This window comes from Aulostomus chinensis, chromosome 11 (genome assembly GCF_037954235.1).
Source record: "Aulostomus chinensis isolate RoL2024-O1b breed Wild chromosome 11, RoL_Achi_v1.0, whole genome shotgun sequence".
Taxonomy (NCBI): Eukaryota; Metazoa; Chordata; class Actinopteri; order Syngnathiformes; family Aulostomidae; genus Aulostomus; species Aulostomus chinensis.
In genome coordinates this window covers 1,345,001-1,366,823 of record NC_141330.1, presented here as the reverse complement: position 1 = coordinate 1,366,823, position 21,823 = coordinate 1,345,001, and the positions used below count along the sequence as shown (strand labels likewise).

General features: G+C 46.3%; 2 protein-coding genes across 2 annotated transcripts in view; one reads left to right on the top strand and one right to left on the bottom strand.

Annotated features, from left to right (window-relative positions):
* Positions 1–297: 297 nt before the first annotated feature.
* Positions 298–11,903, bottom strand: rhbg (Rh family B glycoprotein). The gene is made up of 10 exons (XM_086217603.1): positions 11,522–11,903; positions 7,254–7,440; positions 7,024–7,174; positions 6,777–6,924; positions 5,833–5,999; positions 5,538–5,675; positions 4,744–4,877; positions 3,502–3,623; positions 3,319–3,392; positions 298–1,238 (listed from the first exon to the last, which is right to left on the bottom strand). Exons 1-10 carry the CDS (start codon positions 11,700–11,702, stop codon positions 1,161–1,163), a joined length of 1,380 nt encoding a protein of 459 aa, XP_086073729.1. The 5' UTR covers positions 11,703–11,903; the 3' UTR covers positions 298–1,160.
* Positions 11,904–12,959: 1,056 nt separating this feature from the next.
* Positions 12,960–21,823, top strand: part of hapln2 (hyaluronan and proteoglycan link protein 2) — a 19,555-nt gene continuing 10,691 nt past the window's right edge. The window contains exons 1-2 of the mRNA XM_086217604.1: positions 12,960–14,099; positions 21,489–21,747. Coding sequence (XP_086073730.1) covers positions 21,669–21,747 — 79 coding nt within the window. The 5' untranslated portion in view covers positions 12,960–14,099; positions 21,489–21,668. The remainder of the gene's footprint in view (positions 14,100–21,488; positions 21,748–21,823) is intronic.

Below are 21,823 nucleotides of genomic sequence, written 5' to 3'. Positions count from 1 at the left end.
GAGACCGTATCTAACCAGGACACCCGCTTCCTTTGGCCGTTTGATCCCCCAAAATGAAACTGTGTTAATTAAGTGGTGAAAGACAAACCCTGTCTGGATTGAAGGCTTTAACCCTTTCAGCTGTGACTGAAATAACTCCCGCAGCCTTCAAGACAAAAAACAGGGCTAAAGATGAGGGCTGAGCGTTGAAGGCCCTCCAGAAACCTCCAAACCTCATAAAGGACCCACAGAGGACAACATGTTCGCCTTGATGCTGATGTCTTGATGGTCTGGTAACCTGGAAGAGCACCCGGCCAACACACTTCAACCGTTTATTCAACAAAAAAAATTACAATTTTGTGTTTAAAAATACTTTTTGTAGACAGAAATTCAGTATTCAGCTGCTAGAAAATATGTTTCTCCCAATCTAAAATAACATTTGACATACACATGATATAAAGTAAAATATTTCTATTCTAACTCATAAGTTTGATAAGAAAAAATAAAATCACATTAAAATCCCAAACCTTGGAGATGAAACACATAAAACCATTATGCCTCCGCTTTGTCTTTCCTGGACAAAATAGAAAAGTGTAACCATTTTAAACGATTTCATTTCAACTTTTTTTTTTTTTAGGTTAATTAGGATTTATTCATCAAATGCAGGTTTAGTTGTCTTTGGTTTAAACTTGCGTAGGAAAATAAATCCTGTAACAGCATCTCAGGCAACGACTGGCGTCTTTAATCAAAGAGATTCATGATTTCCTCCGAGCTTCTTGGCGGGCCTGGCGACCTGCATGGCGACCTCTAGTGGTTGAAGCTGACACAACACTCATCTATTCATAGTTCCAGAGCAAAAAAAAAAAAAGGGAATTTCTGATTGTCAGCAGGAGGGCAAACACGATGATTTACAAGCTACAGGTGACGTCTCAAGTGCTCGGATGTAAAAACCTCACAGTGTGTGTGTGTGTGTGTGTGTGTGTGTGTGTGTGTGTGTGTGTGTGTGTGTATGTGTGTCTGCGTGTGTGTGTGTGTGTTTTTGTGTGTGTGTCTGTCTGTGTGTGTGTGTGTGTGTGTGTCTGTGTCTCTGTCTGTGTGTGTGTGTCTGTCTGTCTGTCTGCATGTGTGTGTCTGTGTGTGTGTGTCTGCGTGTGTGTCTGTCTGTCTGTCTGTGTGTGTGTCTAACTGTTGAGCTTCTCCAACTCTTCCGTCCTCACGGTGGTCAGCTGGTCTTCAGGACCCTCCTCATCTCCAGGCACCTGAGACACAGAACCAGATCAGTCAGTTTTGGTCGGGGCTCAAACTCACGACCTTTTACCGAACAACTCTCAGTCTAATTGTGGTTTTCTGAGGTTTTCCATGTGTGTCTCTCTTGAATCTGGATTTTGATTCAAACAGGCTGGAGGCTGGCTTTGACTTAACGTCAGCGTTTGACAGCAAACGATGAACAACTAACAGGTCTGTGTTTGCTGCAGCCTTCCTCTGTTCATTCTTTGGTGGTGGAGTTCAAATTCTCAAAGGCCAGTAAAAATAAAGGCTTTCTAACAACAATGACAGTAAAAATAAACAACAATGGAATCAACAAGAATAATAACGATATTAACAATAATAATAATGATGATATAAATAATAATAATAATAATATTGATATTATTATTATTAATAATAACGATATTAATAATAATATCATTATTATTAATATCATTATTATTATTAATAATAATAATGATGAATTAACAATAATAATAATGGTGATATTATTACTACTAATAATAATGATATTATAATAATAATAATAATGTTAATAATAACAATAATGATTATATTAATAATAATAATAATGATAGTAAAAATAACAACAATGGTATTAACAATAACGATATTAACTATAATGACATTAATAACAATAACAATAATGATTATATAAATAATAATAATAATGATATTAATTAAAATGATATTACAATAATGATATTAAATATAACAATAATTATATTAACAATAATAATAATAATGATATCAACTATAACAATAATTATATTAACAATAATATAAACAATATAATATATAATGTAAACAATAATTATATTTGCTGGTGGACTGACATAAATGTGATCTTCATTAACTGTGATTTTCCTTCGTCATTCATGGACAAAATTTGTCTGAGCTGATAATATTTAATATAACATTCCTATTCGAGTTCATTGTAGTAAAATAATGGGATGAAATATGAACACAGTACTCGAAATATTTTCTACCAGGTCAACTTCTATAAGCAGGCGCATGCGTCACAGCTGCAGACATGTTGCGTGTCGCGTCGTGGAATTGCACGGGGACTCTGAATGACGTCAGCCTAGAGACTTCATTCTCATTTGCTCTCATCAGGAGGTGAAGTTGCGCCACCTGCCTGTTGCTCAGCGCTGCTGCTGCATCCACCAGGACGGACGTCTGGCGGTGCGACACCGCCATCTAGTGGCTGAATCACATGAACGCTCCACTGCTGCAGTAAACATGAAGTTCCTGGAACGACCGTGTTGTTCTGTTGTTTTTATAAGATATTTAATCTCTCTTCATTCATTTAAGTTGTGATGAGCATCACTTTTATCTCGGCATCTTAAATAATAAATTTGACGTCACAGAAAAGCAAAACCATTTTAGTTTCAAAATGATTTCTAATTAAATTCCATAGCTAAACTTGAACAACATAATTTGCCATTGATGAGGAATATTTTTGATCGAGGGCGGCCCGGTGGAGCAGTGGTCCTCCCTGTGGCCCCCAGCAAGAAGGTTGTGGGTGGAGCAGTGGTCCTCACTGTGGCCCCCATCAAGAAGGTTGTGGGTGGAGCAGTGGTCCTCACTGTGGCCCCCAGCAAGAAGGTTGTGGGTGGAGCCCCGGCTGCAGCACGGGGTCTTTCTGGGTGAGTCTCCATGTTCTCCCTGTTCCTGCTGGGTTCTCTCTGGTACTCCAGCTTCCTCCACAGTCCAAAGACATCAAGAGGGACCAGGTTAATCCAGACTCTAAATTGACCGTAGGCGTGGCTGGGAGAGCCAATGGTTGTCTGTCTCTATGTGTTGGCCCTGCCATGGACTGGTGACCTGTCCAGGGGGAAGGCTGCTGGGATAGGCTCCACCCCCACCACCCTCACAGGAGAAGAGGGGGAACATGGAGGGATGGATGGATGATGGATGGATGGATGGATGGATGGATATCCCTTACCCTAACCCTAAGAGCCCCACTAGTCTCTAACTGATTAACAGAGCCTGCAGGTTCTGGTGCATCTTTTGTTCTTTATAATCAGAAGCACACTGCTGTTCCGCGGGTCGTGGGGAAGAACTGACCTCCCAGTAGACGCTGTCCTCATAGCAGATGGTGTCAGGAGGAGCGCCAAAGATGGGAAGCTTCAGAATGAACCCTAAGACCACAGAGACACGACAGGGACAAACTCAGTGACATCACAACACCTGAGAAGCTGAAGCATTCTGGTGGTTCCTCCAGTGGTTCCACCTATGAGAGCAACCCACCGACGATGAGCCCCCCCAGCAGGGCGATGCCCAGGGTGACAGCCAGGGAGATGGCCTGCCGGACACCTTGGAACGATGCGTCAGTGCTCCCGTTCGCCACGTCTGGAAACACGTCTTCCATCCTGAGACACACAGAGACAACAGACGGGTTTGGCCTCGGGCGTGAAGGAGTTAAACCACCAGCTGTAGCAGGTCGCAGCAGGGATGAATCCCGTAAACCTGCTATGACTAACCTTGAGCTATGGTGTGTGTGTGTGTGAGTGTGTGTGAGCATGCTAATAAACTAAAGCTTCTGTGCGCAGTTTCCACATTAAACCAGGAAGAATCTGGACAAAGTCGAGGTTAAACTGAAGTTTTGTGAACACAGTCGAACCGTCGCTTGCTCAAACTGGATCCAGTGATCCGGTGATCCAGTGAGAAATGCTGCTCCTCAGGCCGAACCGCCTGCTGGTGGGTTTGGCCTTGCCGTGTCTCCCTGACTGGAGAGGATTTATCTCCTCCAGTTAGTCTCACAAACACGAGTCCATGTTGTTGCTCCGCCCACCAGGAGACGCTGTGAATTTCCGGGGCGTTTCGCATGTTTGTGGTGACAGATTTGCACTCCAAATTGAAAGATTATGTAACAATTTGAGTGGGTTTGCAGCCTCGTTACTCTACAGCTGAAGATAGTTCCTCTCCTGCGGAGTCCAGAAGAGAGCTGATTGGTCTGAGGTGCGATTGGTCAACAGGGTTCGCTGAGCTTCTAATCAGCCGTCATGTGAGACGGAGCTGCACCTACCTGAGGTGTTGATGAGATGCAGCCCATTGGTTTCTGGGAACGCCGAGTACCAAAGTCTTAAGGGTATGTCCACAGTTACATCAGTGGTACAAAGTACTAATTTGTATTAAATGAATTGCTGCCAACTCTCAGCTCATCTGAGTGGGGCCGCGGACATTAGAGGAACCATGTGACCCGACAGAGTCACGCCGATGGCGAGCATTGAGTATTTCACTCTGGAACTGAATTCCTTTTCCTGTTCCAAACACTCAGATTTAAGCTTTTGCACAAAGGTGCTCTTTTTAATTGTAATTGCTGATTTTTTTAACAGCGGCCGTCGCGTTTCTGCTCTTCAGTCTCACAGCGTGAATACGATGCGTTCACGATTATTACTTGCTAAGTTGCATCAAAGAAGGAAAAGATGTCAGGGGATGCAGTACTACTCCTGGTCTCTGCTCAGTGATGACTTCATGATAAATTCTTACCCCGCTTCATAAATGTCTATGGTTGCCAAGGCAGCAGTGACGGCTCCTACGATGGCGCCCAGGACACCGGGCATGCCGTGCAGGTTATGAACCCCACAGGTGTCCTGGATCTTCAGCTTCTCCTCCAGGATGGGCTGAGAGGAGGAGAGGAAGAGGAGATGATCAAACTGGACAACATCGAATAAGTCTTTTTACTTGACATCACTTTTATTTGAAGCATTTTACTGTTTCACAAATCTCTTGGAATCACATCCAACTCCCTCACTGATATTTAGGTGGATGATCAGGCCAGCAAGTGATGGTTTCCCTAAATACTATCATTTGAATGAGCGTCTCTCCAGCGTCATCCAGGTCTTCGTAATCCAGCCGGATACTCGATCATCCATCAACTCTTTGATTTGAGCTAAAAACTAACTAGCATGAGCGAGTTTGACTGAACGCACGGGTTCACCGTTGTCCACCGTTGATCGATTGCTGAGCTCACGGCTGGAGAACGAGCACATATTGATTATATCAGACAGCGACCTTGAGCGTCTGTAAACATACATTAGTTTGCGGCTAGATTAGCTTTAAGCTAAATATATACGTGGCTGGCTCTTTCTGCATTCTGGAGTCACAAAGAAGTGATGCAGGAGGGAAATGGTCAGAACATCTAACACTGAGTCACTGAAAAGTAGAAAATACGTTTTTGGTGTAAGGTGTTGCTTCAAGTTCAGACAGTTTCTGAACTTGGAAATGTCCCGTTTGGGGAGCACACCCAGGACAGGGGCAGCATCCCGCCAGGTGGGACGTACTGAGAGGTACTTGAAGCCCAGAACCGAGACGATTCCAGCCAAGAAGCCAACGATCATGGAACCAAAAGGCGTCAGCATCATTTCACCAGCCGTTCCCACGGCGACTCCACCGGCCAGGGCAGCATTTTGGACGTGGACCTGAGGAGGAGACAAAATCATCAACAAGCCGAGGAAGGAAGGGAAGGACGCATGGAGGGTTACAGGTCTTTGTCATCAACAGATTCATCTCGTGATTCTGTTTCTGATTTTGAGGAACACCTTCTAGTCCAGAAGACGATGACTCTAAAGTTCTCACCATGTCCAGTTTGCCGTCGTGGGCCGTCAGCGCAGACATGCCAAATGTGGCCAGAGTGCAGGCTGCCAGGGAGTAGTAGGTGTTCATGGCGGTGCGGTGCTGGTCGTCCCCGTGAGCTGTGATGGCCGAGTTGAAGCTGGGCCAGAACATCCACAGGTAGATGGTACCTAAAAGGGGAAGAGTGAGTGATTCAGAGGTTTCACACCAACAACATCAGACGAGATGTGAATAAATGCTTTCACTCTCAAGAACAAAGTGATTGGTCATAACAAGAACATGGGTGGGAGCAACTCACTGTGAAAGAGGACCTTGGTTCTGTCAGGCCCACCAGCTGGTGCCCTCACCAGCCTCTAGTTGAACCATTAGCTTAACACCCACAGAGAGCTCTTCTATACCATCCCAAGATAATAATACTTGGTTAAAAGGGTGTGTAAACCCCAGAGTTCAGTGGCCCATATACAGGCCAGATATGCCAGAGTACCGATGGTACTGCATATCTCTCTAGTACATAGTTCTGAATGATTCCTGATCTCCAGTGGGTTCTAAACTAACCAGAACAAAATGAACTCATTCCATTGCCCAACATGTGTGACACAATGGATTTTGCAAGAAAATCAGAGTGAATAACAGTTGCCACTGGGAACCTGATTTGGGGGAATGTTCTCAACCCTTCAAAATAAGGTTTGTAGCATTTGCCAATGTTCCTCTGTTTAGTCCCCCACCCTGATGGCTACTGGAACTCCTCCTCACATCTCTCGTCCTCCTCTCACACTGTCTCAGTATTTGTGAGCCTGATGATTGACAGTTACATCAGAGAACCACTAGAGGGAAGCACAAGCTGAAGTATTTTTCAAATCTGAGTTTATGTAACTAGAAAAAAAATCATCTTCTTTTCTCAACAGTAAACTATTTTTTAAACAAATCCTGCAGTGCAAGATGTTTACCGATCATGGCGAACATGTCGGAGTGGTAGACCGAACTGTTCCTGTGTTTGCTTTTGTCCAGGTTAGGCCGGTACAGGATTCGGGTCACCATTAGGCCAAAGTAGGCCCCAAAGGTGTGGATGGTCATGGAGCCGCCAGCATCTTTGGCCTGAAAGAAACTTAGCTCAGTTTTCAGACCAGAGGAGTTGAAGATGAGATGCGATTCATCAATTCATGCACCAGATTCTGCTGTCCTGCGAGAACTCACCCCCAGAGCAGACAAGACGATGAATTCATTAACGGCAAACAACGTGACCTCGAACATGGCCATGATCAGCAGCTGCACTGGGCTGGTTTTACCCAGAACAGCTCCAAAGGAGATCAACACAGAGCCGGTGCAGAAATCAGCGTTGATCATACTGAAATCGACAGAGCGATGAGAGAGTCTATCCAGTTCAGGACATGGGCAACATGATAGGAAAGATTCGCCACACACACCTCTCAATTCCGATGTGGATCTTGCCTCCGTGCATGCCGTGGAAGAAGCCCTGCATGAGTGTGGCCCACTGCAGAGAAAAGGCTGCGATCAGGAAGTTGAAGCCCACGCTGCTGAAGCCGTAGCGCTGCAGGAAGGTCATAAGGAAACCAAAACCGATGAAGATCATCACATGCACATCCTGGAAACCTGTAAAGGGTGGAAAAACAAGTCTGAGTCTGAAGAACGTGGTGTTCGTTGTAACCTCAATGGATCCAGTAGATTCAGATTCTTTTCTACTTTCTGGATAAAATTGTAAATTGTGTATATTTCACTGGATTCAATTGAGGAGTCCCACAAGGCTCAATACTTGGTCCACTACCAAGACTGTTTTTTAGAAATCTTACTTCAGGTACAATAGGAAATACACATAATCACGTGAGAATTTGCACCTCTACGCAGACAAGACTTTATTCTTTAATGGTTTTGTGTTCATACGGCCAAATTATAAGAGAAAAATTGTGATTTCCTTAACTAAAAGAATAATAAGAGTGTCCGTTAGCTCACTAGGTTGTTTGTATGTGTGCTAGCTCAGGGAGCGAAAATGAGCTAACTACCTCTAGTTAACAGCATTTGCTAATATTCTTTAAAACACCACAGAACTATGAGAGCAAGGCTTGCTGACTCTTTAACAGTCAGTAACTTTATCTGCATTTGCATCAACGTTCCAACTTTATCTGCACTACTATGACAGTCAAACCTACATCTTCTTTTACTTGACTACTTGTGATTAGATGAAATTTAAAAATAGCCTAAAAAAAGCTACTGGTAGTTATGGTAATAGTAGTAGAAGTAGTAGTAGTAGTAGCACATAGTTGCAGTAATAGTAGAACTCTGTTTTCACATACCAGTTATTAAGTATGAAAAGTAAAGTTCCAAATCTTTTGAAAGAAAAGTATATTTTGCTGAGGCAGGGTTGCATAAATCTCCCCCAAAAACCCGTATCAGCTAAACTGAGGATGGTATTTAGGAACGTAGCGATACTGAGGTTATCATGGAACTTCATTACTTGCTACCATTTTTGAAGAAAGAACCCTGTCAACTAGCACCCTCGCCCTTCCGCCTACCCTCTTTGTCCTGCTTCACACGCTCGCTGAGCACTCCTCTATTTGTCCCAAAGTACCAAGGACACAATATTGCACTGTGCTGTTGCTGCCGTTGCCGTGGTGACGGTTAATTGGCATAGCCAGGCGTAGGTGTTGCCAGTGTCCCCGCTGGCCTTCTGGCCCAGATATGGGCAGAGATACCCAGGAGGAGGCGCAAGCAATGACAACTGCTGTCTTACTGTCACCAGATTTCTCATGATGAGAACAGTTTTATATGTTTAAAAATATTAAAAAATTAAAAATTCTGATTAAACAAAATGTCACAGGTTTTCTTTACTTAATAACTTTCTTTCTGTTGGAGCATCTGTGGGTTGTTTATGTCATTAGGGGACTATGAAAATGCTCTTTAGCTCAAGCTAAAGTTTGTGCTCGGAGGTTTTTGTTGTCCTGCTGACAGACAGACAACATCAAGGGGAAGGAAGCGGCGTCAGGTTGAGTTCCTGAGTAACTCAACATTTGAAACCTCAACTCAAATTTACAAGTTATTTAATTGTCTTATGTAACATTTTTGAAAACGGGAGCCACATCTTCCTGGTGACTGTTCAGTCACCACAGTGGGATTCAGGTTGCCGTCTGCGACTGAAACACAGGGACGTGAGGATATTTGGCCCTCGGCAGGAATGATTGTCCTCTGCTCACATCAGTGACACCACCTGACTGTCTTCTGTTCCATGAAGATATAAACAGACAACATGTGACCATAGGACCCTGAACAGATGGATGCACAGAGAAAACGCACCTGTTTCCACTCCAGGACTGCTATCAAAGCCTTCAAGAGTGTGAGCTGGCCACTGCGAAGGCATCAAGTTAAAGATTATCTGAAATCATTCAGTCCACTGGACCTTTACACCCTGCTCTTATTTTCCTAACCGGGAGGTGAAAGACTCAAGGTAAGCCCCTGCTCGGCTCCTCTCCCTCACAGACGTTGTGTTTATTCGTGTTCCTGGAGTCACGGCGGCGGTATTTATGCCTGGAGGTCAGGTGGGCTGAGAGGAAGGTGGAGGAGGACTACGGGTTGCCTGCAGGAGCGCAGGAAGATTAAAGGACAGAATTCATCCCTTCATCCTCGTTCCTGTCTGCTCAGCCTGGAGGAACCCTTCACTCTGAGAAAACCACACAAACGTGTTAAGACGCGCCCACGCGCCCTCAGCTTCGCTGGATTTGTTAAGGTGGAACTGAGTGAATAAGTACCCACCCTCCTCTACTACTCTGTACTACATGAGATATGCAACTAAACACAAGCTTTGCAGTCACAGGCAGCGTTTCGTCTGGGCGGAGCCACCGCCACTGGCAGCAGGAAGTTGTCGATATTTGCGCGTATCTGTTTAGAGCTTCAATTCAGGACACAAAAACACTTGACGCTGATGCACACTTTTTGCTTTATGACTTTTTTCCTCTCCTTTTTTCTAAATTTATGTTATTTTATATTTCTTGTTTTTTCTTCAATGGAGGGGATAAACATGCAGTATCAGCTGCAGTATTTTTACTCCCAGATTTCAGGGTTGACCTCTAATTTACCACCTAGATCAAGCATAGATAGTAGAGTTACACTGTGTTGTACAGCGTTATTACTCTCAGTGCTGATTTCATAGAACAAGTGTTACTGCGATGACTAGACCAATGATAAATGTACAGTCCCACAGCCGTTATGTCAACGATGCAGTGGTGCAATTACGACCCAGACACAACGGCTGATTTAGGGACAAGATTGGTTTTGTGTGTCAGGATAAACATAATCAATGAAACCAGTACACCGGTAATGAGGAGCTCTCTGTAATCAGAGTATTTCCTTTTCAAAAGAGTTTTGGTTTTTTTTGTTCGTCTACACCATCAAACCATGTAAATCAGGACGTTAACGAGATCAACGGGTCGCCAGCGGACTGGAAGACTACAGAACCGGTCCAATTAACCACAGAACTGCAGCTCAGCAACACAATGTTCCCATCCAGAGAACAAGAGCTGAACCAGTGACCATGTTTGTTAGAGACGCATGATATTGGAATAAAATGACCAGATTCCGAGGATACCGATGATACGCCGATTTGCAGGTCACATGGAATGAGAGGCCATGACTAAAACAAGGGTTTATGGGTTCCAGCCGTTTCACACCAGACTTTCAGCTGAAAATTCACACAGAAATTAGTATAAACTGTAAACCTGCGAGCTTCCACACTGTTCAGTTGGTACTTCTGGCTCAGCAAATACTGGACGTCACCATGACGATGCCCGCAACAGCCATTTCAAGAGCCATATACAGCTGTGACAGCGCGCTGACGCTGGCCGCTAGTGCTAGCATCACATTCTCTGTCCACGAACGTGGGTTTTGTGAGTGAAGTGGACTCGAGGAACGAGTTCGCTATCATGAGAAAACTCGTCTCCCTCCTGGCAGCAAACACAGATAATTCCCTCTGATGAGTGGAACTCTCATTCACGCTGCTGAAAAACTGCAGTCCTGCTGAATAAAATACACACCCTTTTGTCTGGGTTCGAGTCCTGGGCCCAACGCTGCACCTTTTACTTATTTGATGTATTTTAGTCTTCAGTCTTGTGTTAGTTGCAATTTTATTTTAAATTCTTTATAATCATGAAGTGTTTTACTCTCTTTTCACAATTTTAATTTTCTTTTTGCATGTTATTTCTGTTCTTTCCAGTTGTTCTAAAAAAATCCTGAGCTGGAATTTCTGTAGGAAAGATGCTATAAAAGAAAGTTTATGAACGTTGTACCGAAGTTGTCAGCCCTCAAATGTGGCGTGTTGTCAACCTTTTAATCATCACGCAGAATTCAAAGCTCAAAGAAGTCTTTTTTTGGTTTGGTTTTGTCAAAATAAATCAGGAAGTATTTCATTATTTTACCACCAAAACCTGCCACCCTCAGAGATTTCAAGTCTTTAGTTTACAGTTTAGATCAAAGTGAGTTACTTCTCCTCTGAGGACAGAGGTGGAGTTGCATCATGAGAATTGTAGTTCACTTTTTTCTCCAATAAAGTTACAAGTGACTTTAATGTAAAGCTCTTGTAAATTGAGTCTCTCGTTGTTAAGCTTTAACTTTGACATCTTTACTCATCGTGTCAGAAGAGCGGGATCCATCCCAGCATGGTTTCGTGACCCCTGACCCCTGAACTCACTTGCATAGCGGTAGTAGAAGTCATTCTCATAGTCAGAGTGGTTCGTCTGATGGTGCCATTCCTTGGCATCTGTCTCGTAGTTGTACTGCACCAGAGTGCCAAAGAGGATGATGAGGATGATCTGCAGGATGAAACAGGTGACCGGCAGCTTCAGCCGCATGTTGGTTGCTGCGTCTGTCATGATTCCTGACCGGTGCCAGCAGGAGGAGAAGCTGAATGAGGCTGTGTTGGAGGAAAAGTCCCAGCAGAGGAAGTTGGACACACTTGTCTCTCTCGCGCACACACACCCGGGTGTCCTCAGTGCAGAGACGGGTGGTGTGTGTGTGTGTGTGTGTGTGTGTGTGTGAGTGTGAGTGTGTGAGCATGGAAGGAAGCTTGGTGACAGAGTCTTACATTTGCGCTTTTGCTCTGCTGGGTCACACCCACCAGACCTGCCTCCTCAGTGTGTAAGGCAGGGTCACTCTTTGCCCCGCCCCCAGGGATTGTGCTTGTTAAGGTGGTCCTGAACTCGTCTAACCCTATCCATTAAAGGCATAAAATTATCCAAAATATCCAGCTTAGGGTGTGACAGGTTGGGTTCTATCATCATCTCAGTTAAAAAAAAAGTTAGAAATCAACAACTTACTCTTAAAGGAAGATGCCAACTTTTACTGTCCATCATCCCAGAGCCCCACCTCCAGGGAGCTGAGACCCAGGCAAGTTAGCTTAGCACAGTGAATGGCAGTGGGTTGGAAGTGTTAGCATCAGCTAGCTCAGATCTAGGACGCTAGTTACCTTAGCACAGTGAATGGTAGCAGGTGGGAAGTGTTAACATCAGCTAGCTCGGGTCCAAGTTAGCTAGCTTAGCACAGTGAATGGCAGTGGGTTGGAAGTGTTAGCATCAGCTAGCTCAGGTCCAGGATGCTAGTTAGCTTAGCCCAATGGCTGGTAGTGGGTGGAAGTGTTAGCATCAGCTAGCTCAGGTCCAGGATGCTGGTGTGTCCAGCAGGAATCCTCCTCCTCATCATCAGTAGCAGCAGTCGCTCTTCTAGTCCTCAACAAACCTTTGGTTCTGTTGACCCAAGTTCCAGTGGAGCTTTGGAGGTGCTGCGTCAAATCACTGCTCCCAGTCAGGAAAGTAGTTCCGGCTACGTGTCTGATTCTACCACTACAACGTCTCCTCATTCTAGAGACGGAGCTACACTAACACTTTCCACCCACTACCAGCCATTGTGCTAAGCTAACTAGCCTGTATTTAAGCTTCCTAGAGGGTCTCCATCTTCTGGTCTTGCTCTGGTGAAGATGAACAATAAGAGACTTTCACTAAAAGTTGGTATGTTCCTTTAATCACTGTCAACACAGTAAAGAAGAATATATAGGACACGCCCACGCAAGGTGACAGAAATGCTTATTAGCCCGGTAGAGAAGCTAATATGTGTTTTTGGAGAGATCGCAGAAGCCTCTTAGCTCACTCGTAGCCCATCAGCTTGTTTTTGCCAGCACTCTATCCATTGCTTCGCGGAAATCTAATGCAAAAGTAATGTTTTTTTTCACATAGAGATACAGAATGTACAGGTAAATAAACAAAAGGGCTTTGTAAACACACCAGCGATCAAGGAGGCTTTCATGGGAAATTAACAGATTTGCTGTGAATTATAGATGTGAGAGTGACAGACTCCAGATGCATGTGTGGAAACGAGGCGGTAGCCATGAGCGAGTGCACGGATCAGAAAAATATCACTGCCTCATTTTCTGTGACTGTGCAGACAACACAGCAGATACGTGGAGGAAACGTGGAACCAAATCACCACAGGATTCAGTCGCTTCCTCGATTATTTGAGGAGTAAAAAGAAGAGAATGCCGGCAGTTTTCTTCATCTATTATTGTCTGGCGTCAGTGAACTGAGGAGTCCAGACTGTTCAGTTTGAGGATGCGGGGTGTGGAGGTGCCTTGAATGAACAAGGAGACACTGTAACAGGAGACTGGGCTGGGGGAGGCGTTTGCCTGCCTCTGAGCGCCTCCTCCACCTGCTGCTCTGAAGTCAGATAAGAGATGTCACAGTTCTATCAACATCCATCATCGGAGTTTGTCTTTTCTTCCCAAACGTAAAAGATGGAATGCTGTTTTGATTTGGGGGAATCTGAACTATTTGAGACCACAGGCGTCAAAGAGAAGCCGTGAACTCAGCAGCGACAGGAACGCCGCACCCCCGGTCGTTCTGACTGGAAATAGCGCCTCCACTGGTTACAGGTTATTTACCTTCATTTTGGAGGAAGCCTATTATTCTAGGTCTCAACCTCCAGCATGAAAGATCTCAGCTACCGTACATCCAGACGTGTCTCATCTTGTCCTCCTCCATAAGAGCTCTCGTTCCCCATCGCTTCATCTCAGCAGGTCGAGTTACAGGTCTCACATAAATCAACAAACTTTGCAGGCAAACTCAGGTATGCACTTGTAACTCTGGTCAGGGGAGGGTCCACGAGTGCAGATTCCCCCGACCTGTCGGTGACACCTCAGGTGGTGCAGCAGAACGGATTAGCAGGATGAGAGGGTGACGCCTGACCTTTCACTGATGTCTGGGAAATATGAAGACAGTCTGGTAAGAAAAGACAGGATTTCCAGGTGTTAGAAATTAAACTGTGAAAGCAGCTGAGTAGAAATCACATAATTCAAGTATCACTGTACCAACCGAGGAATCTGATTGGGCAACTCGACATTTAGAATGTGCTCAAATCAGTGTTACAGCAACACCGAGCCGTGCTCAGCGCCTGAGGTTCACGAACGTGAACAGGTTCTTCAACCAGGCTGCACCCTTCAACACGGATCACACAGCTCCGCCTGGGAGCTTCCACATTCATGCATAACTGTCAACTGTGAAAGCTGTGTAAAACTGTCCAGGGGACATTCGATGTGCTGTCTATTGGCTCAGCAGCTCATTCAGTCATATTTAATAATATATATATATATATATATATATATATATATATATATATATATATATAAAATATTTAGATTAGAAATATTTAATCTGAGAGGCTGATTAAAGTGATGACTGTTTCTGTTGGATTTCATAAAAGATTCCGGGAGCCACTGTCATTCCAGAGATTATTCTGCTGAATAAACTCGCTCAGGTTACTGAAGTCTTGCGCGAGTCTCGTGCTTGTAAAAACACAAAGAACTCTCGTGGTTATGCCACTCAAGTCAGATTGTAGATAAGTTAACAATTCCTCAAATATTTTCACTGCTGGCGGCCCGGTGGAGCAGTGGTCCTCCCTGTGGCCCCCATCAAGAAGGTTGTGGGTGGAGCAGTGGTCCTCCCTGTGGCCCCCATCAAGAAGGTTGTGGGTGGAGCAGTGGTCCTCACTGTGGCCCCCATCAAGAAGGTTGTGGGTGGAGCAGTGGTCCTCCCTGTGGCCCCCCAGCAAGAAGGTTGTGGGTGGAGCCCCGGCTGGAGCACAGGGTCTTTCTGTGTGAGTCTCCATGTTCTCCCTGTTCCTGCTGGGTTCTCTCTGGTACTCCAGCTTCCTCCACAGTCCAAAGACATCAAGAGGGACCAGGTTAATCCAGACTCTAAATTGACCGTAGGCGTGGCTGGGAGAGCCAATGGTTGTCTGTCTCTATGTGTTGGCCCTGCCATGGACTGGTGACCTGTCCAGGGGGAAGGCTGCTGGGATAGGCTCCACCCCCACCACCCTGAACAGGAGGAGAGGGGGAAGATGGAGGGATGGATGGAGGGATGGATGGATGGATGGATGGATGGATGGAGGGATGGATGGATTTTCACTTCCACACTGAATACTGGAGGACTGGCAGCGAGGTGCCTGCTTCTGACACAGAATTTAGGAGCAAAACTCAAATGAATGATGTCCACATGGACCAACATTCTCTTCTGTTCATCAAAAACCAGGAGGAAGAGCAAGTAAAACCCGTCCTCGGCGTTTAACCTGTCAGCCAGCAGCCAGCAGATGGAGAGAAAACCAACAGAGGTCCTTCAACACATCCTCCTCCACCTCCTCCACACCTGATGAGGATGAAGAAGATGAACACAATCAGAGCAGCACAACTGGAACACACACAAACAGAACACAACCTTCAGAGGGCCTGGTATGAGGATTAAATGCTCCAAAGTACTAAAGAACACAAATATCACATAAATGTGTACTGTTGATATCGATGCTGAAGTAAATTCACTATCAAATACTTCTCTACCTTCCCTGATGCGTTGGTTCCTCTGTTCCTTTGGGTTCTGCCAAATGTGGTTTCTGATTGAAGTAAATTTGGTGATCCACTGTCTGGTCAGTCTGCAGTTCTGTGCTTTGGGATTTAATTCCGTGTGTTGTTGGCCAGCAGCCGAGCTCAGAGCTCCGGGTTGGTGGACTAAACACAACAAAACAGGTGATTAAGTACATTTGGCATCTCAACATGTGTCAGAGGTGGTAGAATGTGACACTCAAAGGTTAAGCTGCTGCTGAATCCACACATCTGATAAAACCAAAACAGCATTGGATTTAAGCTTTTATTGAGATAATCTGCACCTGCCACTGCTGATGTTCTGCTGGATTAGAACACGCAGTCACATTCACTCACTGTTCAAGGTTCAAGGGACCTTTATTATCCCCGAGGGTCATTTGGTCTGCAGCAGCAGTCATTAAAACACTCCAACAGTCGTGCCTAACAACACTGACAAGCACAAAAGAGTAGAAAAATGGCTACAAACAAGAACAAGACAAAACAGAACCAAATAAAAACAGAAAAGCAGCAAAGGCCAGCGATGGATAAAAGTGAATCTACTTATGTAGCAGGGCTCTTCACTCACCGCAGCAGTGAACACATGAATAATGACCGTTCTTGTGAGGTTTATTTATTTCTCTGAAATATCTTAGATACAAAATGTCTGCTGCTAACAGCTGATAGCACCAAAACAACAGTCTGATTTACCCCAAACCGCTAGCCAGGTGTTAAAAAGCCAACATTTCCTTGTCAGTGCACCAGTTCTCGTCCGTCAGTGCTTGAATGTGTCAAACAAAAAGCTGAGAAAAGTAAACAACAATAGAGTTCCTGGTCCCTGGACCACCAGAGCAGCCAGCCTCCTCCTCAGAGACCCTGAGGAACTGCAACACCTGCGTCTGTCTGCTGACCCGTCTGGGCTCTGCAGCTTCTTCTCTGGTCGTTCTTGGTCATAGATGGGCAGGTATTCTTTCACAAGGCGCACAGTAGCGCCCTCCATCACATGGCAGTGATGGGAGCGAGTGACAGCCGAATGGATGGGGGCCCTTGGTTTCACAGCCTGGGGCCTTCAGAGACGGGGCTCAGGTGGTACAGGACCCAGGATCTGGTGCTGCCCCCCCGATTGTGCCACAGAACCTTGTTGCGGCGGGAGTGGATGTGTCTTGTCACCCCATCAGGTCAACTCCTGGACTCCACCGATAACACAATCGCCACATCAGACGAGGCTGACAGAGGCGACAGCAGGAGAAACGGCGTGAAGGCTACAAGAGGCCCGGCTCCCGATGAAGAGAGATAAAAGCACGACCCAACCTGCCTGTTACGCAACGTATAGATAAGATAACAAGCGGCAGGAAGCTTCACAGGTGCTTCACGCCGGGCTCGCTGCTGCACAGGGTGAGCGTGGCGAGGCTGTTGGGGGGCCTGCACGCTCGATTCATAGGAAGAATGTGAGCAATGAAAAACATCTGTCAAACATGGAGGAAATAACTGCACTTCTCGACGAGTTCAGGGGTCGTGTTTCAGCTGCTGGCGCCCTGAACTCTCCCTCATTATCTCGCCATCTTACCATACGGTGAAGAAACGGCTGAATCCAGATGAAACTGCTCATGGCCACAGAGAACCGCCATGCACTGAGAGGGACCAGGCCCCAGTCTCATGTACTCACTGCCCACCGCCCTTTTGTGTACAAATACTTAATGCCCAGTGCCACGTTACTGCAATAAACACCGCGGGCCAAGATGAAACTGCAGCGGAAGCAAGATGGCGGTGCGCACAGACGCAGCGGCTCTGCTCTCCTCAGTGTGGTTGTGCAGGACTGATATCAGCTGTATCACTTCTCTGTCCTCTTTCACATCCCGGAGGATCTCAGCGTCCTGCTCCACCTGCTCCACCTGAGCTAGGACGCCTTGTGAGGAATCGTAATCTTTACCAGGATCTCACCTCGTACCTTTGAGGGAAACGTCTGAGAAAATGCAATAATTCTAAGAGTCTGTCAGAATTCCATCTCTTGGAGCAACTGTGGAAAGTTTCATGAGATAAACGACTTTGCTGCTCATCATTTTTATGGTTGGACCCAGACTGTGTTTAGCTTTTCTTACCTTTGACCTTTTATCCAGCCCCTCAATTCACCCTCTGCTGAAACGGTGCCTGTCTTTTTAAAATCGCACTTCCTAAAAGTCCGTCTTTCTTCTGATTGGCAAATGTCCGGAAGCCTGCTGAGGGGCAGCGTCCCTGTTGGCCAGGGTGGACTACAGGTTAATGACAGTTTAAGAGCGTTCACCGCAGACAAATATGAAAATAGATGAAAGTCAGACATTGCAACATGAAAGACACCAAAGAGGATCCGGACAGGTCATGGGGGTTGGGGTGCTGGCGGTCAGCATGTCTGCACAGTAGTTTCATGAATGGAACGACCTTTGAGTGGGTTGATAATACTGTAAAAAGTACTGCAAGCACAAATAAACAGTAGTACTGTTGTCTTGAGGAGTGTTTGTGTCTTGGTGGAGAGCTGCAGGGTAAACAGAGGAAGAAGACGGCGTGCAGAGGAATGTCGCCTTATCTCTCTCCTGTCTGCAATCTCTATCGACCTGTGTGACTACGATGGCGTCCGTGAGTCACAGAACTGACTCAACTGGTCTGTGATTGGCTGAAGGGCCTCAGGCTCGTCCATGAATTGCTTCACAGGTCGGCAGGTCAAATGTTTGTTCTCTGGCTCTGAGGTCCCGTTAGCTGCTTACTGACTGAAGCTCAAGAATCCTGCACCTGGGAGGGAAACTTTGCTGATTAACAACCAGTTATGTGTCCCTGCAACATCAGCAGAACAAACGCAAACATGCGTCAGCAGGTTCAGCACCCATGCAGGTCGCTACGACAACCCTCTCCCACCAGTCTTGATGCATCCCTGCATCCAGCGTCCCGTGCACAGCGGCGGTCCTGAGCGCTGCTCAAAACCACGTTCTCTTCTGCTTTCACTGATGTTCTAGTTGTTTCTTCCCCTCCTTCTACAAGCAAGCAGAAGTCTGTCTCTCTGTCTCCGTTGTTGGTGAGCAGTCGAGGTAACGTGTCGTCTGCCTGGTGATGCTTCTGCAGACATTTATCAGAAGAGGACACAATATTTGGTAGAGCACATCTCAATGTGGACACTGGAGTCACACGCTCACACCAGGAGTGTAAACCTATGTGACCGAGCACCATCTGATTATGATACCATCACCAAAACACACTGTAGTTGCAGGTGTTGTGAGGACCGATGCTGAATGTCTCTCCATGTCAACGGCGCCTCATCCTGGCTGATGGAGCTCCTGCATACCTGCAGCCATCACCGGAGCCTGCAGGACGACCCGGTGCATTCTGGTTGTTGTTGGCTTCCTGTGGTTTCTTTATACAACATTCATGTTCTAACGGTTTTAAACATTCGTTGCTTTTTCTCCTGCAGACTCTGTCCTGCCATCAATCACGTCAGTAAGAGTAACAAATGTTTAGGAGCGCAGGACTGTGAGTAGTTTGTACTCGAAGTGATTGATTAAATATTTCATAACATCTGACAGGGTCAAGGAGCCAAGCAGCCAATCAGTGAAGGCATTTTATATCTGCAGGGAAAGTCACATGTCACGTATCTCACATTGTCATCAGCATACCATGAGAGCCTGACGCGGTGGAGGGAGGGCAGAGACATGTGACAGTAGTTGGATAATCTCACGTGACAACCATCAGCACTCATGTGACCCAAAACTTGTTTGAATGACAGTGTCACACACACACACACACACACACACACACTCACACACACACACACACACAATGTGCACAGATGGACCAGCAGTATTGGGTGTAATGTGTCTCCGATCCACTAGAGGGAACTGGAGGATGCAGGTCTCTGGTGAGCAGGGCCTCAGGTGATTTAAGTTTATACCAATTATACCAGACATGAGCGATGATGAAGGAGGAGCACGAGTTGTTCACTGGTAACACACTGGCAGAACAACAATAAGAACAATAACAGGGAAATAATGCAGCACAGCGGACCTGAGGGCACTTGGTCTTAGCAACGACATCAGAAGAATATTTGGAGTTGAACACTTTGTACACAAATATTTCTCTCAACTCCTAATGCTTTCTGATATTTTTTTTAAAAATTGTTTTTTGAAAATAAATTGAAATTTACTTACCTTTTGTTCTTTAAAGTACATTTGAGGGCCTGTACTTCTTAACATCCCACAAGTACCTGTACTTTGTACATCCAGCCATCGTCTTCCGCTTATTCCTACACATTAAGGGTCGCGGGGGGGTGGAGCCTATCCCAGCGTCAACGGGCGAGAGGCGGGGTTCACCCTGGACAGGTCACCAGTCCATGGCAGGGCCAACACATAGAGACAGACAACCATTGGCTCTCCCAGCCACGCCTACGGTCAATTTAGAGTCTGGATTAACCTGGTCCCTCTTGATGTCTTTGGACTGTGGAGGAAGCTGGAGTACCAGAGAGAACCCAGCAGGAACAGGGAGAACATGGAGACTCACCCAGAAAGATCCCGTGCTCGAGCCGGGACTCAAACCCGGAACCTTCTTGCTGGGGGGCCACAGTGAGGACCACTGCTCCACCATGCAGCCCCCTGTACTTTGTGTATCAGAGTACTGAATGTGTGTACTCCTGCATCACACACATCACACTCACAGAGCTCCTCACCCCTCCACCTCTACGGTGGTCATGGGTGAGGAGCGGCTGCAGGTTTTCTCTGTCTTCAGTATCGCATCAGTACAGAGACACTTGTCCTCTCCAGGTGAGCAGAAATTACCCAGCATTCATAGTGTTAAAGGACGCCTCATTACAACTGGTGACAGACTGAAAAGAGGTGAAAAAACAAGCAGTTCCCCTTTCATTGCACTTTTGTTGAAGCTGTGTGAGAACCCACCAATATTCCAGGGTAAAAGAGGAGCCGCAGTCATGGAGGAACATAAACTCGCCCGGGTGTTTGGGTTGGGGTTGGACGCGGGCTGTGCGGCGATGGTTCATTTACCCGGATGTTGAAGGTATGCAAAGATAAGAGAAGGACCAGCTTGTACCTGCAGGAGCAGCGGGGGGAGCCACAGAGCCCCTCGGTCAGACAGGGAGCCCCCCCCCCCCCCCCGAGTTGTCACGAACATTTAGAAACTATCAAGAGGCCAAATGTGTCTGACTACTGTCAGCAGCAGGGGAGGGCATCCGTAGGACGGCGTGCCTGTCAGTGAGTGCATAGTTTTCGGCAAGGCCGCCTTCATGACCCCGCCGCTGTCACACCTCCATCAACACAGTCACGCAATGTTGAAGCACACAGATGGATCCGCCATCCGCTGCAGGCAGGCCGACCTGCTCCCTATCAGCCTGCCTCATCTGCTCCAGGCAGCCAAGAGTGACAGTCTGTCACAGAGAACTCTGACTAATGATGATTGTGGCTGCATGAATCCGACACAGGACGCAGCACTGGGGGTTCTTTCTAGAATGTGCTGTGAGTGACAGACGCCCTCTAGTGGCTGCAGCCAGAACTACAGCTTGGTGGTGGCTGAGGTGAAGGTCGACAGCAGGTGTGTCACTCTTGGGAGGACGTTTTGATTTGGCAATAGATGCTTAAGATTTGTTCTCAAAAGCTGAGCAGGCCTGTGCACAGTAAGGCCATCAGTGAGAGCTGCGTTTGTCACGTCAGTTCAGACAAGCGCACAGACACATCGCCGTGGTTGTGATTTAACTTTTATAAAACCCTAAAGTTATGCTTTGCTTTACTCTCAGGAGACTTCAGAGCGAGACTTCTGCGTGAGTGAGAGTTGGACTACAACCACACAAAACATGGCCAGATCCAGCTGAAGGCGCCATGACGTTGTTATATGATAGCAAGTTAGGTTGAGAGTGTGTGAGGGTGAAAACAGCTGCACTTTCAGTGGCTGGAATTTGACGTCAGCCAGTGACGCCATGGCTGGTCTGGAGCAACAAGACGCACGGAGCGATGTGCCAAATGGTTCCTTCAGTCACGCACTTGGACGCGTAAAAGGTGAGAGAACAGAACCCAGGCTGGGAAAAAAGGAACCTTTGAAACCAAAGAGCAGCGATGACGTCATAGAGGCGTA

Coding starts and splice junctions, on each gene's coding strand:
- rhbg (XM_086217603.1), bottom strand. CDS start 11,702: ATGACAGACGCAGCAACCAACATGCGGCTGAAGCTGCCGGTCACCTGT. Junction 7,175..7,253: donor ATCCACATCGGAATTGAGAG/GTGTGTGTGGCG, acceptor TGTCGATTTCAG/TATGATCAACGCTGATTTCT. Junction 5,676..5,832: donor ACGACGGCAAACTGGACATG/GTGAGAACTTTA, acceptor TCTCCTCCTCAG/GTCCACGTCCAAAATGCTGC.